This window comes from Callionymus lyra, chromosome 3 (genome assembly GCF_982586985.1).
Source record: "Callionymus lyra chromosome 3, fCalLyr1.hap1.1, whole genome shotgun sequence".
Classification (NCBI taxonomy): domain Eukaryota; kingdom Metazoa; phylum Chordata; class Actinopteri; order Syngnathiformes; family Callionymidae; genus Callionymus; species Callionymus lyra.
In genome coordinates, this window is record NC_141820.1 from 26,510,109 (window position 1) to 26,528,552 (window position 18,444).

An 18,444-nucleotide genomic window follows, 5' to 3' on the forward strand; every position below is an offset into this window, starting at 1 on the left:
GTTATTTTCTTGTATTTATTTTAACAGCAAAAGCAGTCTTCCTGTAAACATAATCTGACATTTGAAAGAGAAAATACAAGATTTGACTTTTTTTTTAAGAAACAAGCGGATAAATGATACACCAAAAACTGATGCAAGTACGCTCGATGTAACAAAAAGTGAGTTGTTTATGGCATCATGAGGTGCTGAAACCAAGCATTTATCTTCATATAATCTCCCAAAACAAACAGTTTGGTGCAGATTTTAAGGAAATAATCAAAACTGCTGGAAGGAAAAAAAAAAAAAGACGAACCCATAACTAAGAACATCACTTCTCTGCTGCAACTCCATTTTAATATTGCTGTGCTTTTCATGGGTTTTCAGGTTTAACGTTGAACACATTTCACTTTGTGTCGATCAATGCTTATGCAGATGTGAAATTTGACACGGAATAACGGAAACAGCTGGCGTTTCATTTTTTCCAATTAGAGTCCGATACATTTTTTTGGTTTCAGCTCCAGCACTGATTTTCCATTTCCTGGTCGAATAGAAAAGAAACGGCGAGAATGATGCATCATCATCATCATCATCATCACCACGTCATGGTGGCCACGGATCACGACTCCCAAGGCAGATCTCTGGCAGCAAGACACAAGTGTTGGAACAGGATTAAACGCCGGAATGGGCGAGTGAGGACGACGACGGCGACGCAGAAACTTTTTGCACTAAAGTCTTTACAAAAAGTATAAATACACTTGGCAGTACGCAGTCACGATAAAGCGGGGTATAAATACAGGTTTTGGCTCTGTGAAAAAATGACATGCATATCAAAAAACCCTTCAGTTCAAGCTCCGGTCAAAGCTGCCGCTATAAACCAGATTTAATAAAGATTTGGAATTCAAGTGTTTTCATTCAGGACAGAAATTGTGGCCAATTATGCTCATGAAGGGGGAAGATTAACAGAAGTTGGTATACAAAAAGAAAAAAGATCTGAACCAAGTATGACTGACTAACCAAGAAAGTTTCAGGTCTCTGCACCAACCAAAAGAAAACTTTTGAACAAAATATATATATTTATATCTTTGTCCTTTGACGATAATATGATTGAGATCTCACACACAAACATTCGTTCTTCCACTCGTCCGGTCATCGACGCGCTAATGATGAGAACAGTCGTACACTCCAGATACAGATCGGGAAAAGACCCTGATGTCCCGCCTCATGAGTCGCAGGTGTTGAAGAGAGGTGCGTGTGATTCTCCCACTCGGACCAGGAGCACAATACCGGGGGGTCAGGTCGGGGGTCGTGGGGTAGGTGACGGAGAGGTCGGTGGACTGTGTTCAAACACATTTGGTCACTTTTACAGAGGAGGTGTCTGGTTCTTTCAGTAGAGCCGCTTCTCGTAGCTGCACAGGTGGAGAAAACAAACATGTTCAGTGTCTAAAGTGGGATCATTGCAGACCAGGAGTGAAGAATGACCACAAGTTTCCAACCGTTTTATCCGTTTAAAGTTATTAGATGATAAAATTAATTTAAAACTTCACATCACTTTTTTACATGTAATTCAATTCATCGTCATTATTTACAAATAATTGAATAAAATACTGATTACAAAACTCTATTCTTTAAATAATAAAAATAACTTTAAAGCAAATAAATCTTTATTAATAATTGTCAAAAAACAGATTACAACTCCTATTTATAATTGTATAGCACTCACACGCTACCGTAGTCTGTGATAGCTGTAATAGAACTGCGCTAATATAACTGCGCTACTATAACTGCATTAAGCTAGCAGTGTTAAGCCAGCTGCGTTAAGCTAGCTCCATTAAGCTAGCCGCGTAAAAATTGCTTCGTTAAAATAGCTGCATTAATATAAATGCGCTACTATAACTGCATTTAGCTAGCAGTGTTAAGCCAGCTGCGTTAAGCTAGCTCCATTTAGTTAGGTGCGTAAAAATTGCTTTGTTAAAATAGCTGCATTAATATAACTGCGCTAAGATAAATGCATTAAGCTAGCTTCATTCAAATAACCAGCTTAAAATAACTGCATTATTATAACTTCGCTAATGTAACTGCGTTAAGCTAGTTTCGTTAAGATAGATGCATAATCCATTTATTAGCACAACTAGCACTAGCACCAGCCAACTAACCCGACTCAACTTGTTATTTCATGGGGGAACTGTTGTTTGGAAAGGCATAGCTTAGTTTCTTAAGCAAGTTTTGTTTACTTTTAAAAACTAGAAACTAGTTTGAAATGTCTCGTTGACGAATTATACTCTCACTGATATTAAAAAGTATTACATCTTAATGTTTAAATTTAAGCCAAGATTGTGACGATGAAGATGTGAAGATGATTTACTGGATCAGAAAGTTAAATTGTCAGCCATTATTTTAATAAAGTGAATGAAGGACTCGAATGCCAAGTTTAACTGGTTTAACATTTTCAAACTGCAGAAAAGATGTCGACAGTTCGCCAATTATCACAATTACTTGTATTATTATCTACTATAACTTTCACTGTGTGACAAACTTTGAAACCAGAGACTCATTTTGCATTAACAAAATGGTTTCTTGCTGAAAATTTGGAAAGAATGTTTTCACTTAAGAAGCTGCTGGACTTCTGTTGACATTCCTGCCACTGGGAGCCGGATGTTGTGACATTTCTAGCACATTTGCCAGGAGGTGGTTATAAGAATCGTAAATAAATCAATTTAAGTCAAATTAAGTAGAGGAAAACGCCAATAATATTTCTACCAGAATAACGTTTCTAAAGAAAAAGTAATTATTTGATAGTTGACAGTGATTTCAAAATAAAACCAATATTTTCAGTAAAGTCCAGTTACTCACGAGTGAAGCCCGTGGACTCCTCCCTCCACCTGTGCAGACATGGTGCGCTTCTCAAACTTCAGCTCTCCAGAGTACATCATAGATCTGCAGGAGAGAGAAACGTTTTATCACCTGAAGTAACCAAAACCGTTCTTGAACCAACTTACCGCAGCACAGACAGACTCTTCGCTCCGATGTCCTGGCAGCCATGTTGGATTCCAGCGATCAGGTACGGTACAAACTTCTGGATGGATCCCTTGTCCTGGACTGAGCCGGACACGCCCTGAGCCACCTTCACCTTGTCCCCCTCGCTGTGGAAGACCTCAGTCGTCACTCCTCTGACATTATTAAAGCTCAGGTGTCGACGACTCACCTGAAGTAGCGTTTCTGGCTGCTGGTGCTCTTCTCCATGGCGTCCAAGGAACCCATCCCGCGGTACTTCTTTAGCCGCACGCCGTCTGAGAAGAAGTACTCGCCCGGAGCCTCTGTGGTCGCCGCCAGCAGGGAACCCATCATGACTGCAGAAGCACATGACTCTACTTAGTGGGAGTTTAACTTGTTTAAATTATTTAGCTTGGGCTTTAATTTTTATCATAGTTCTTTAGCTGTTTATATTTCAATATTACAATTAACGAGCAAATATTCAAACTGTTTTTTTTTCTTCATTTTTGTTTTGCAATTAAACTTCTGGCCGCTAGATGGCAGCAGTCATTATGTCCTCTCCAGCTAAAGGAACAATAAATAAAATCCCCATAAAACCGGGTGATGACTGAGGACGAGAGGATACAGTCGCCTTCAGCAGATTTTTGAAGCCGATGTTGGGGCATATTTTGGTTTCAAAACAAATGAAAGCAGTTATAACTATGCACCAAGTACTCCTGCAATACTCAAACTATATCCTTGTTGCTACAGAATCACAATCCACCGTATTGTTGCCCCCTGAATACTAGGAGTGTGAGAAATAAATAAAATACACCGATATACAGTGTTACAGAAATGTTGTCTCATTACTGTATCGATATTTAACATCACTGTGTCCATTTTGGGCTGCAAATCATTTTTTTTTAGAAATCATTTTAGGGTTTATATTTCAAAAACAGGAGAGTTAAATAAATAATGTACAATTAAATTCTGCAAGACCATAGCAGTGACTGAGGACAAGAGGAGACCCTCAACTCCAGATGATTTTAAAGCTGATGTCTGAACACACGTTCTCCTTCAGTTTGAACAGATTTTATGGGACACTGATTTTTTATTTCTATCAAATGATTTCATATTGAATCGTAACGTGAGATTAGCGTACCGCTACACCTCGCCCTACGTATCCCATCGCCATATTCTTGCCAACACAAACACCCAATACTGAGCATCTTTACTTTATCAATAACTCTTAAATCATTGCCTACTCACCAGTAGACGCTCCCAGTGAAAGCGCCTTCACCACATGACCTACGGTCTGAATGCCACCGTCGGCGATCACCGGCACTCCGAAGCGCCTGGCGTACTCCGCCACCTTGTACACCGACGTCCCCTGAGGCCGGCCGCACGCCATGACTGAAAATGATTTTGGGAAAAAAAAGACAGATACTTGACAGGAAGCAGATGAGAACTGTGAACCACTTTAGACGGCACTAGACTCGAGTTTTTCCTCGCGTCTTCTTCTAACTGATGAACACGACCTTGTCGGCGCACAAGAGAACCGTCCCCATGGCAACGGGCCTGGGCTAAGATCTCCATGACAACAAGCGCCGGACTCCAGTTATTATCTTAGTGAACAAAACAGGTCTTACATTTAGAGTCTAAATTAACCTTGAATTAAATAAAAAAACAAACTACTTCATAATGTTTCATTCATTCATCTAATTCATATTTAATATTAAAGCAGTTTTTTTCAGCTTAATTCAAGTTATTCAAGACTTCAAACCATTTCAAATTAAAAACCTGACAACCAACAAAAATTGAGGGAAAAAACCCCACAGTAATTACATATTTTTTATAAAACAAATGGTTTCTAAAACCGTTTATATTAACATAAAATAAACATGCATTTTTAAGTCCACTGAAAAACTTTTGATTGAAAACGAACCATACACAAAACACAGTCTCGTACATGTGCCTGGAACAGCATTAAGCCATTGAAAAAAATGTTGGTTTGACAACATATTCTCATATTGGAGAAAATAAATAAATAAATGTTATGTGATAAAGACTTAAAACTAACATGATATCTTAGTCAGTAAATTGAAACTGTTTAAAAATAAGCAGTGACGCCAAATTCTATTAAAAAAATATATATTTAAAATATGATAGTGTGTCTGACTCATTTCCAGGGGCCAACCTGGGACAACCAATCCATCTTATATGGCCTGTCTAATGTTTGATTCAACCATCAGACTCCTTCTTACCTTCTTGTGTGATGCAGATGGAGCCGCAGCCCATACCAACTCTCAAAGCGTCGACTCCGGCATCGATTAGATTCTTGGCTTGCGCCGCCGTAACCACTGTGGACACGAAGGCGAGCAACGGTTAACAGAGGAAGTCGTTTTTTTGAAGAGGAAAGAGCAGCGAAAACATACCGTTCCCTCCGGCTACCTGCAGCTCTGTGTATTTCTCTTTGATATAATTGATCATGTTGATCTGATAAACGGAGTTTCCCTGTGACGAGTCCTGCCAAAGAAAAATGATTTGACGATCAGCTTTTGACAGATAAATGATTACATAATGCATTAACTGAGAGTAAAACCTCAACTTCAAAGTGTTTCATAACAAATGACTGCTAGATAAATCAAGTGAACGAGTCCTTTATCTTTCTCTTCCATCTATTGGAATGAAAGCTGACGAGACAAACGCACTCACCAGAACGACAACGTCCACTCCCGCCTGCACCAAGAGGTCCAGCCTGTACTTGTCGTCCTCTCGGGTTCCTATGGCGGCGCCACACAGCAACTGTTTGCGGGAGTCTTTGGATGCTAGTGGGTAGTCCCTGTTCTTCTTCAGGTCCGTTCTGGCGATGATGGCCACCAACTCATCGTTGTCGTTCACGATGGGGAGTTTACCTGCGAGCAAAAGGTCAGAACATTATACACTCTGAAACAAACCTCTTCGGGCAAGACAGAGTGACTGTAGCAGAGAACGTCAGAGACAAGTCCATATCTGTCCTCGTGACGTAATCTTCCAAGATCATGCCCGAGGTAATCAACACATGGCAACAGTAATAATAATTTCAAGAAAGTAGTCTTAAACTAAATACACAGATAGTTTTTAATGTCCGAGTAAAAACTCTTTGCAGCTAAATGTGGACAAAACGGAAACTTTTAATCCATGCGTTTATGTCTTCTCGTCTGAACTATTGCTGTTGGAACGATCTTGTTCTCTCTCTGCGCTTGATAGAGTCTATTGACTCCTTCAAGATACATCTTAAGAAACTTTTATTCGTGCAGGCTTTTCCTTGATTTTCTGAGACTCCTGTGTTTGTCTCGGTGTTGTCTTGACCTTTTTATTATACATTTTATTGAGTAATGTTTTGATTGTTTAAGCGCTTTGTGACTCTGGTCTTGAAAAGCGCTCTACAAATATAAATTACTTACTTACTTACCTAATGCTGGTTTGAAATGCACATTTGAAAACGAGAAAAACAAAAATAACTCCAAGCAGCTTGACTCTATATTCTGAGGTCCCTGGATTGTTGTGGGATTACATTCTGAAAACCCACCACAATAAACTAAATCTATTAAATCCAAAACCTACACTACTTAAACAACATGAACTTTTATAAATGATTAATCACACGACAAATATATTACAACTCCTCTGATCGCGCTGCATCGCCCACCCTCGTCATTTCATTTACTCGCCTTAAAGAAATCTGTCCGTTCATCCATCCATTTACCAACAACTAACCCTGTGTCAGTACATTTAACAATCCATCCATTAGTTTATTGCAGAATCCATCCACCTACAGTTCATCTTTCCTTCACCCACCCCATTTTTTTCCTTTTTTAAATACTTCAATTCATTTATTGCATAGTAGTCAAGTTCTACTGAGGACAGTGAAGGTGGCATGAGACTGACTTGGGAAGACAAACTTGTATATTTAAATATTCAGAAGGTGAATGGGGGCCACTGTATTGTAAATGTTGTCCTGAATTAGAATTGAAAGAGCTCATATTCCAGCAGGGGGCAGCAAGCATCCAGCAAGAAAGCCAATGTAGCTCACACTACATAATGGGCGAATGCAGTGGCCCCCAATCTACCCGTCCTGGCCTTGTACCAGCATGTTGAGCATTTGTTACTAGTCCACATCAGAAATAATAAACTGAAATATAATTTATATTTGGATTTTTAAAACGGCCAGTGCCTCTAAAGTAATTGTCTTGGTCATGTCATGGTCATTTAATGCCTGTTTAATGCATGTTATTTGTTGCCTTTTAACATGTTCATATACTGTACATTCATCTTCTGTCAAACCTTGAAGGTCAGTGTGTGACAATAAAACCTACATTAAACCAGTGTGTTGTTCAGGAAAAATGGTTTGAGACACTGGGTATAATTGAACCCAGATTGAAATCCCTTTTTATACAGATTGATAAATGCCAGGAAAAGTAATCCTTGGCAGAGGCATATAAAGTATCTGGTCACCTTTTTTGCTGCGCTGAAGAATGTCATTGGCCTCCTTCAGGGTAACACCAGCAGGGGCCACTACCAGCTCCTCCCTTTTTGTCATCACCTAAAACAACAAAACAACATTTTAGCAACTCACAATAAAAGCCTTAATCTTCAACGCTCCGCTTGCAAACCTCTTCCAGAGATTTCTTGTGGTCCTTCTCAGAGAGAAAATCGATGTCTCTGGAGGTTACAATTCCGACCAGTTTGCTGCCCATCTTGCCCGTTTCAGTGACCGGAATGCCGGAGAAGCCGTGTCGGACTTTAGCCTCGAAGACGTCGCCCACCGTGTGTTTCGGACTCATCACGACCGGATCTGTGATGAAACCTTGTTCGAACCTCTAGATGAAGAAGACAAAATCGATATTGAGCGATTGACTAGTCATTCAAAGAGGCTGAATCTGGTTTAATTGGGGATCAAAAAAGTTCTCACCTTAACCTTGCGGACCTCGTTGGCTTGGAATTCAGGTGTGCAGTTGTGATGTATGATACCGATGCCTCCCATTAGCTGTGTAGGTAAATAAAAAACACATTAGCGAGATCTCAAAGACCATCAAACTGGTCCAGTCAAGTTCTTACCGCCATCGCGATGGCCATTGCAGACTCTGTGACGGTGTCCATCGGTGATGAGATGAGTGGAGTTTTTAACGTGATCTTCTTTGTCAAAGCAGACGTCAAGTCCTGTTTTCAGTGAAAGGAAGAACATGAATCAACTTATCCAGCAGGGGGCAGAATAGCATATTTATTATTATCAGAGCCTGATTATGTAATTTGTATTTGAGTTTAGTATGCCATGAGCTTTAGGAAACTACTTCAGCTGCCCGACTTCACACATTGCAAATTTATCTCCGATTTAAAAGATCTTAATGACATAGTATTTGGAGAATTATCAATTCACCAGTTATGAGTCAATTGTAATGTCACATATTTAGCCAAACACGAAAGGCCATGCCTTTTTTTTTTCATTACTACTAAAAGAAGTCACAATTGGCAAAACTATTTTTATTTATTTACCATGAGCTGCATTCAAAGAGAGATTCATTTTAAATCAATTATTTAACACTTCATTTCTAGGCCATACACTACCACACTCTGCTAGAGTTTACTTCATTAATGTCTTAACATGTCATTACATGGCAAGACAATCTCATTAATGATTTTCTGATAGTTGCAACCTGCAAGTGTGTTTTCTTATCAATTTACCCTTTTGCACGCTTTTCATCACATTGCGTTCAATATGACACACTCACACACATGAAGATTTTTAAACTGTACTTGAGGCAAATACTTTGTTTCGTTCCCAGTGTGGATTCCCAGGCAGGTTTTCACATGCTGTGCTGTCTTTTCGATAAAAGGTACAGCAAACTGACATTCCTCGCACATGGGAATTGAATGATTCCCATGAAGTTTGGTTTTTGAGCTTTTATCTCACGAAAGCTCTGCTGCTGTTCTCAGGGGTTTCAAGGTGAACTGAGGTAAACCTCAGAAACAAGCAAAAACCGGCCTAAAAATATTTTCCCACACTCGGGTGCTGTCCACTCAACTGCACCGGGATAAGAGTAGCCGAGGGAAGTACAGCTAAAGTTCTGTCTTTGAGCAAATGGTCTTTCAAGCATGACTGGACTCACAAGCTAGAGAGAAAAATAGGGCAGGGAACGATTGTGTCAAAACACGGAAGGAATGAGTTGACGTGTGCTCCGGTACCATGTATAGATATTATTTGACCACCTTAATGAACATAGCAGAAGCAAGGCACTTCAACGGATTCCCAGAGATTAACTCGTCGGCTGCGTGGGTGTGAGGGCAACCGAGCAAAGCCCAAAGTAAACACAGGGGTGAGACGGCAGACGGTGGGTGACTAGAAGAGACCGAAATAGCTCAGACACGGCAACACAGGAGACATTTGACTCAGAAAAACAGAGTTTTTTCCCCAAATGTGGTCGAGATTCTGAGCACGACTTGACACGATTCCTGTAAAGCTTAAGAATCAGGAAGGGGAATTCTGCTGACAATGCATTTGCAAATGATTAGTGTAATGCATATTTTAATGTCGTTAGGGCAGAATCCTATTTTCTTTACAAGTACGGTAATACATTAATAGGTACATATTCCAGAAGGTGAATATAACAAGGTAAAATCTATTTAGGTCTTGCCTGAAGTGTCTGCATTTGAGTTTAACGTATTTAAGTTTAAAATTTTGGTTTTTAGTCTGAATTTAAGTTGATTTAAAAAGCAAACTTTCAACAATGTAAGATTATTATTATTGTATCATTATAAATATCCCAATTATAATTTAGACTTTTGTTTAAACTGCACTTTCATTTTAATATAGTCATTTATTTATATGCTCTTCGGAGTTGCCCAATTTTCCCAAAAACCTTAAAAAGGGACAAATAAAGTACTAGATATGTATCCAAACTGCGATGAACTACTTTACATATTAATAACAATTCACTTTTATTTCTGGTCTTTCATTATAATGTTTTTCCAACACATAATGTCTGGGTGTTTATTTTTCAACTGTTGTTTTAGGACTTGGCAGACTGGTTAGTCTTTCTACTCCTTTTTATAATGTGACTCCCATTAAAAAGAAAATAAAGAAAACACAACACAGTCCAGCTACTCCACCTAAAATGACTTCAGGTCCTGACTCAATCTTAACTGGAAAAAGACTGGTCTCCTCCTCTTGGTGCGACACCCTCCTAGTGAACTCAGCCGCGTTTATTTAACAGATAGTTACTTAAATGCATGAACATGCTAAAAATAAATACTATTAAAATAAATCACAAAACAGGACTGTCATCTTGCTGTCATCTTGTTGTCAACTGTTCAAATGTTATTATTTCAGTAGTTTGTGTACTGAAAACACTAATAAAACAATAATACATTGTTATTGAATTGGTATGATGTTCCCATCGCCTTTTTTTAATCATTAACTGTTTTCTGTCAAGTACCAAGTGGGGAAAAAAAGCAATTTAGTCCTGGGTTTAAAAAGTTGGTGGTTTATTAGAAAAAAGCCAATTGTAAGTGATGCAGGAACTTGTGACGGAAAAATATACGGTTTTGATATTAAAAAAAAGCTTTACATATAAAAATTAAACACAACAACAAAACAAAAACATCTCAACATCATTTTGGCCCACATCAGTTATCAGTGCCTTCTGGGATTTTTTTTCCCCTGAGGTTCAGTTCTGATAGCCACGTGGACACTCTTCAGACAGGAGTCAGCGAGGGCAATCTGTTAATGCACTGCGTCTTCCTACCATCAACACATTTGATTTTCTGGACCACGAAAAAACTAGTGGCAAGAGCTGTAGCTGTGACAGGGATTTATTTACACCGCTTAGGAAAACCTCTACTCAGTTTATCCGATAAGCCTGCTTTGTGAAACAGATCCTAACGGATCCACTGGAAAAAATACACTAACAAATAAGTAGGTCATGAGTGGAGGTGACAGATAAGGAGGCGTTTATGACTGTAGTGAAAACTAATATAGCAACGTAAGGATCAGATTTACTCAGCTGTTTGTATCAGTGGATTTACATTAAGAGTCAAGGATTACTCACCACTTCATCAGATGTAAAGTCGATGAAGCCAGGTAAAATCAGGAAGTCACTGAAAGACAAAAGCAATCGATAAAAGGTGAGATCCAGAATGTGTTTTGGTTTTGAATTACAAAAACATAAATATATATTTGGAAATATCAAGTAAAGCAGTGAGAGACAGGCAGCCATGAATGAATCTCGGTGGAAATTGTGACTAGAAAATAACCGTTTGTGTGTAAATAACATGCTTTTTCGATCCAGCCGAGTTTTATTTTAGAGACGATGAACGTTTAAACTTTCTCTTTGCATACAAATACATTTTTTAGTTAGCGGGTGAAATGAAACGGCACAATGGCAGACAAGTCGGATCTTTTCTGAGACAAGATTCTCAGAAGTTAAAGCAATGTAAAATCAAATGCATCAAAGTTGAACATATCCACAATAGTGAGCCTCAGGTCAAGTGAGGGTTTTTTTTTTTAAATAAACTGGGTTGTTCTGTTCTCAACGATAAAAATCAAAATACCATCCCAAATATCAATTTTAAGGCATCTTGAAACCTCGAGGGCATCCATCATGCAGAATACTTATAATTCTGCTAAGAATAATAGCCAAGCATGCAGATTGATAAGGTCTAAAAAGACCACTACCTAAGTCCCACATATACTTGATGTCAATGTCATCATTGAATCTACTATGCAGTTTTAATCAAAGTAATATTTTTTTTTAAAAACAGTCTAGCAATTATTGTGTATAAATTGGTTATCGACCAGTCAAGGTACCTCAAATGTTTATATATATGAATGTGTGTTTTTAAAGATGCTCCAAAAAAAAGGTCAAAAGTAACATTTGAAAAAGAGAGATCACATTTGTCAACTCTACATAGAGAATTACATCATAACAAATGAATCCTCCTGGAACAGGAAGCAAAATTTAAAAATTGATTAACTACCTCCACCGTTTATTACACAAAGAAAAGGTGGGTCTGGTAAAACTGTCACTTTTTGCCAAATGGAAGAGTTTCTATAGGACATCTGAAAAGAAGGAATAATAAATCACCTCTGAGCCATAAACGCCAACACTGACGACAACATCTTGCATCATTTAGCAGCAGCCTCAAACCACGGCTGAAAAAAACTGTGGCCACTTCACAATTAAACGACCGCCAAGCCTTTGCCTACTTTAAAAATACACAACGTGCATAATTTAAGGGATAGTTCAACAGTTCAAAATTGAAATTTCACTCATTTCCTACTAACGTTCAAGTCGATTAAGGGTTGGGATTATTTTCAGAGTAATCCGTTTTATTTGTAGTTGCAAGCAGAAAGAGCTCATTTGAAACACAAATGTTTGAACTGTTTCCTTACTGAACTGGTCAGACTTCATTTTACCTCAAGGCGGGCCAACTTTTATCTGAGAGGACACATTTCCTGCTCGTGTAAAAAACGTCAATAATAACAAGAAAAGATCATATCTGCAGTGACATGGATCAGGAGCGGTTTTAAGTTGAAAGCCATGCGATACTTGCCAACGTTGCAGCAGTCTATGCAACTCTATTAATTCTTAAACCGTTGTAATTTCATATTCAGCTGCTGGAAATGGATTATTTAAAAATAACAGAGCTGGTTTTCTGTTTCAGCATTTATTGATCGTCTGCTGGGGAAGAAATTGATTCTTTTTCAATGTGCCCGAGTTCAACTGAGTTGCATCCTAACCACATCCCATTCGCTGTGAATGGAAGTTGGAAGAAACAATATAGCAGGACACATAAAGCGAGTAATTAAAAACCATAGCAATTTTGAGTCGATAGGCACTATGGCTGAAACACGTACTCAAATGACTTCAATATGTCACAAATTCACCCGTCTCAAGTAATTGTTAACTCTCAAATTATGGTTGTTAAATGTAATCTCCTGCAATACTTTTACTTTATTGCTTATAATCACCTTCAAACCAATTATTTAGATGAATGTTTGTTTGTTTTTTCTTCATTCCTTATACGTTTAGGTATTTGAAAGCTAGCAAGTTAATCATTTTCATTTTTTTTACATAAATAATTGTGTTTAAACGGTTTGTCAGTAAAAACAAAAAAATTTGCCATTCATTATGGAGTGAAAGGTTTTTTTTCCAATTGCCCTTTGTGTGTGTGTATATATATATATATATATATATATATATTAAAAAAAACATTTGATACTTGATAACGAATTTAATCAAAAGCTGCAGCCCTAGTTGGTACAATGAATTCATTATTTTACTAACAAAGAAAAGTAAAGATGTATTTTCACAGCATACGAGTAGGAATTGAGGAACTGATGATTCTCTAAAGGATTTTAAAGGAAGTGTGATTGTATATATAAATGCAGAACTCAAAGCAAAACCAAAAATCTAAATGTATTTTATTAAAATAAGCCTTTTAAATGCATTGCAGACTTATACAAGTAAAGAGTTGTAATTTATTCTCATTATTCGACTCACTGTAAAAAAGTCATTCACCACTAGTTCTCAAACTAATAAAACCCAGCAACGACATCATTAACCTATATTTTATTTTAACAGTGACGTTTTTGTTTGTAACAGCTGATCACAGCTAGAAAATTAGCCTCTAATGAACTTATCCAGAGTTATCCGAGGAGATCAGATAAGCTGGCAATTGACCACGCTTCCCCTGCCTTCACTCACATGATGTCCATCATGTGAGATGCTCGATTCCAGCTACGACGCAAGTCATTATAGTAGGAATGACACACATTTGTGAATGACCCAAGAAACCCAAGAATCTTAAAGGGATAGTTCACAGAAAAAAATGAAATTTCACTCACGACCCCCTCTTGTCGACTAAGAATTTGGATTGCTTTCAGAGTAATCCGTGTCTTTTTGGAGGTACAGGCAGAAGCGCATGTCTGTGTGACAGTTGCAAACGGCGCTCATTTGATATATATCCACCATGTCACATAAGACACACTTTAAAACATCCCAACACCTCCATACTGCTCGGCTGTAATTTCCCTCTTGTACTGAAGCCCCTGCTGATGCTTACACTGGCTTATTTCATGTCCGTCTAGCATTATAGGCTTTTAGCTTCTGCTACAAACAAGCTTAAAATTCAAACTTGTTTACCATTTTCTGAACAATATCTTGTGTCGGGGCTTCGATACAAGATGGACATTACAGACGAGCAGTATGGAGATATTGGGATATTGTTAAGTGTGTCTTTTTGGACGTGGAAAATGTTGCTCCGTTTGTTACCGACATATGTATGCAACTCTAAAAAGGAACAGATTACTCTGGAAATAATTGATTTTTTTTAATGAATAGAGAAAATCAAACAAAGCAGAAAACGATGTCATGCAATTTCGGCGAGGTCACCGAGTCATGTTGTGTAGAGTTATACATGCATGACAGGCAAAATAATTGCTCTACTGTACAAAGAAAACTAAAGATAGGAAACTTTATGTCATGTATGCTACGCACACAAGAAGGATCATGTGGCTTGGTGATCATTGAAAGCCAAGTTTCCAATCAGAAGCAAATTTCATTCACAAAGATTAGATTAAACACACCAGAAGATGTTTTAATCATCCGCACGCAACTTTGGATCCCCCGGTTTGTTATTTATTTAATTTCAATATTAAGTAGCTTAAAAAACAATCATTAGCTACCCGTCAAGGAATTTTAAGAGTAAAGTTGGAGAATCATTTAAAAAATGACTTTTTTTTACTCACTTGTAAGTCAACCCATCTCCTTTAGAGCATAGCTCTTCAGCCGTATGACCGTCGGAGAGAACGCACTCTTGGTCTGATCTGCTGGTTCAAAATGTGTTGGCCATTACAAAAGAACTTGTGTGGACACTTCACCCACCAAAGTGAACAGGTGGGGGACTTGGAAAAAAATTAGTAAGCCCATCTCGGAGTGATTGTTATTTTTTTAATTTGGTCATTGGGTCGTTCGAAACGGGCAAATTGCTGTCTCTTTACACCATATGATGCACAGATACACACTCTGCTTGTTCATTAATACATTTACATAGAGCATTAGAAGCTACTGCAATAATATTTAATCCAATAGTGCTCAGAAATCCAGTTGCTCTTTAATACCAATTTTAGGTAGTAAAGGTTAATTGAAACCATTCAAAAATAAACAGCTCGATTGTAGCATAAAGAGGATCTTTCTACCACACATGTTCCAGCTTAACAATGGAATCCAGGTTCCTGGATTGTTCTTTAATTAAACAGAGCTACTTCCTTATCAAAATCTGAGAAAAAAAAGTTCATCCTTTCCATGAAAAAAATCTATATATTGTTCAACATGTTTGAATCCAATGTCATACAATACTGGAACATTTCATTCATAACAATATCACATGTTTCTCTAACAATAGAACATACTCAGAGGAAGCAAAAAAGAAGGAACTCAACTTTTCACAATCATCAGCTGAGAAAGTCTGCAGCTCTGATGTCACAATGATGCCACACTGGTCTGACAGCAAACACTGGGAATGTTGCCGACAGTTTAATTCCTAAAATCAACTTTGATGCTTCATAATCATAGAATCGTATTCGTTATGTTATGATTCTTATGATGTATTGCAAACTATATTAAAAAACTCTTGGGAGTGTGTCTGTATATTATAGCTGCTGCAACAGTATCATGGTATGGAATCAGAGACGAAATCAACAATAAATGTGAAAATAAATATACAAATGTAGTCAGTTATCCAGAGACACTTGAGGCGGTAATGAGAGAAAATATTGTCAACTAAAAAGTTCTAACTAAAAACAAAGCTTGGCGATAAAGTTGAGGTACACTTTGTCATGCACTGCTGCTTAATACTTTTAAATATAGTTTGTTTTCATTTCAACTTTTCAACAGACACACAAAATAGCATCATTTACAAGATTGCGTTTTTAATGAGATAGTATTATTCAAACGTCTTAAATCTGGAAATAAATATATGCCTAGACTTCAGTAGGTTCCTATTAGGCTGCAAATTACAATACAATATACACAATTCACCAATTGTTTTTGCAATGTTTTAAGAAAAGGATGTAAATATTACCCAGTTGTTAACAGCTATTGCAGAACTAAAAAAGGATTTTGGGGACAAACTGAACAATTTGTTAAGTAGTAGACGAGGCAGCAACCTTGCGTTTCGAACGGACCCCGAGTGAAGAAGAAAAAACAGTCGTAGGCAAGTGAAAACTCACTTGTACGTTAGGCCGTCCCCGATGGAAAAGAGCTGCTGAGCCGAGAGTCCGTCGTCAGGGACGTAGCCGGTGCCACCGCTGATCAGGTAATCTGCCATGCTGTCCAAAGAAATACATACACCGGTCAATGAAGCTTTGCAGCACGAGAGAAACGTTCATCATGCAGAACACATTTCAATCAAAAACATTACATTAAACATTCCTTTGGGATCTTGCATCTCAAGCGTTCAATTCAAGACAAACTTGACAAGAAACTAAAATTGAAAAAGGAAAAAAAAAAAAAAAAAACACAAAGTCCCGATCCGAGCCACGAAGAAAAACATAAGATAAACAGACAACTCTCATGGTATTTACCTTGTTACATGTTGCCCAAAGTCTCTTTTCAAAGTTGCTAATAAGTGTGTTGAAATAGAACGGCGACATGCTTTGGCGTCACCGTTTGTTAGGAAAATAAATAAATGTTATCAAATATCTAAAACCAACGAAACAATAATTATATCATCGCCATGTTCACATTTATAAGAATTTTTAAGATTTTATTTGACATTTTAAAGCTAATGTATGCCTTATTTTTCAGGTTACAGCATAGGCAAATCGAATGGCTTTTAAATATTGTCTTAAGGATCAGCAGGAACCCTCATCCCAGTTCCAATGTTGATTAAGAAAAGACGACGTCATCCCATGATCACAAAAACCATAGCAACGGCAACATTCTGCTGCCAACATCCGCGACGAACTACCTCTGTAAACAAAAAGTCAAACAAAAAATTATTTAAAATAACATTACTAACGTCATGGAATTATCCCTTAAAATTAATTTTTGGTGTCCAAAAAAATTAAAAAGGCGTAGTTTCTATCTTATTTTTGCATTGTTTCGTTGACAACAAATACACAAAAACATGGCACAACACTCTTATTTTACTGCTCCTGTGACCTACATTACCAGACGGTTAGTAAACAACAGCAGGAGCCTTTGGTGTATAAAAAAAGAAAAACACATTAAAAATTCAATGACGTTTCTTCTTGACATGAGAATAAAGCCAAACCGTTTCTACGTCGCTCCACATTTAAAAAGGACACGTTTATTTTTGTATTTAATATCAACGTTATTGAGAATTATATTGTTTTAAGCGAGCAGTGCTAGCAACGTTGTTATTAAAATAACCCCAAATGCTGACATGTAAACAACACTGTTTGTTTTTTAAATAACAACGTAGGTTCAAGTGACACATGGTGAAATGAATGACGTTTCAAAATTTGACAATACCGTTAAAAAAAAACAACCTTTGACCTACATGTCCTGCAATCGTCCTGAATCAGAGTCAAAACCAGTCGTTTTTTTAAACAAAAAAACGGTGTCAGTGTCGTTAATAATCCACCAACTTTTTAGCAAAAAAAAAAACACATGCGACGATGCATGTGGAAGCAGCGTTAGCATTTAGCCACACTAGCTCGACTGCACAAAGATGCACATTTTCTAAATATCTCATCGTTGTTTTTAGAATAAAGAGACGACGTTTATATCGCATGTATTCGCGACAACCTACGTGTTGTTTTCGCTTTATTCTCGAGGTGGAAAAACGTCACTACTCGTGAGTCGTTTTAATCGGCAGGTTTTAAGCTAGCTGATGCCCACGTTGACAGGAATGGAGGCAACTTTTTTTTTTTCGGATATCGCGTCAAAGTTCTAGAAGAAGCGACGCTGCTCGGTTGTGTCTTTACCTGAAGGGATGAGAACGAGATGAGAAGAAGAGTGTATTCGTGTCCGCAAGAGCTTAGAGGAGAAGCGGTGGAGGCAGCGAGGAGGAGGAGAAGCGGTTGCCTGTCGCCGTGCTGCAGACAGAGGCGCTGCTGTTATGTACCAGCAGCCGCCGCGTCACAGCCCCTTTTTTTCTGTCTCTCAGAGGCGTGTTCAGCTCTGGACACTCAGCATCTCTCACACATGAACACGAGGTAAAGTTGCTAAAATTACCTCAATAAACACAATATACAAGCAGAGAGCGAGTGATCTGTGTCGTGAAATCTCGCCTGTATCAGTAGCTCTACCATGAGTCTCTGACAAATGATGTACCTCAAAATTCTACATCTTTTATTCTTTTTTTTAAATTGGAAAACAAATAAATGTTATCAAATATCTAAAAACCAACAAAAAAATATTATAAATATATCACCACCATGTTCACATTTATAAGTAAGTAAGTAAGTTTTTATTTGTATAGCGCTTT

The 18,444-nt window shown here is 37.8% G+C and overlaps 1 protein-coding gene across 3 annotated transcripts; it reads right to left on the reverse strand.

Annotated features, from left to right (window-relative positions):
- Position 1: 1 nt before the first annotated feature.
- impdh1b (IMP (inosine 5'-monophosphate) dehydrogenase 1b) lies at positions 2-18,078 on the reverse strand. 3 transcript variants are annotated; one of them, XM_087787303.1, is made up of 16 exons: positions 17,942-18,078; positions 16,220-16,318; positions 14,738-14,815; positions 11,037-11,085; positions 8,050-8,151; positions 7,904-7,978; positions 7,605-7,811; positions 7,447-7,534; positions 5,665-5,864; positions 5,385-5,475; positions 5,214-5,309; positions 4,219-4,362; positions 3,182-3,326; positions 2,976-3,119; positions 2,830-2,913; positions 2-1,385 (listed from the first exon to the last, which is right to left on the reverse strand). In XM_087787303.1, exons 2-16 carry the CDS (start codon positions 16,315-16,317, stop codon positions 1,364-1,366), a joined length of 1,623 nt encoding a protein of 540 aa, XP_087643429.1. In that variant the 5' UTR covers position 16,318; positions 17,942-18,078; the 3' UTR covers positions 2-1,363. The 3 variants fall into 3 exon arrangements, with proteins under 3 accessions (XP_087643429.1, XP_087643428.1, XP_087643430.1); XM_087787302.1 differs by having other exon boundaries at positions 14,738-14,818; XM_087787304.1 differs by lacking the exon at positions 14,738-14,815.
- Positions 18,079-18,444: the final 366 nt, after the last annotated feature.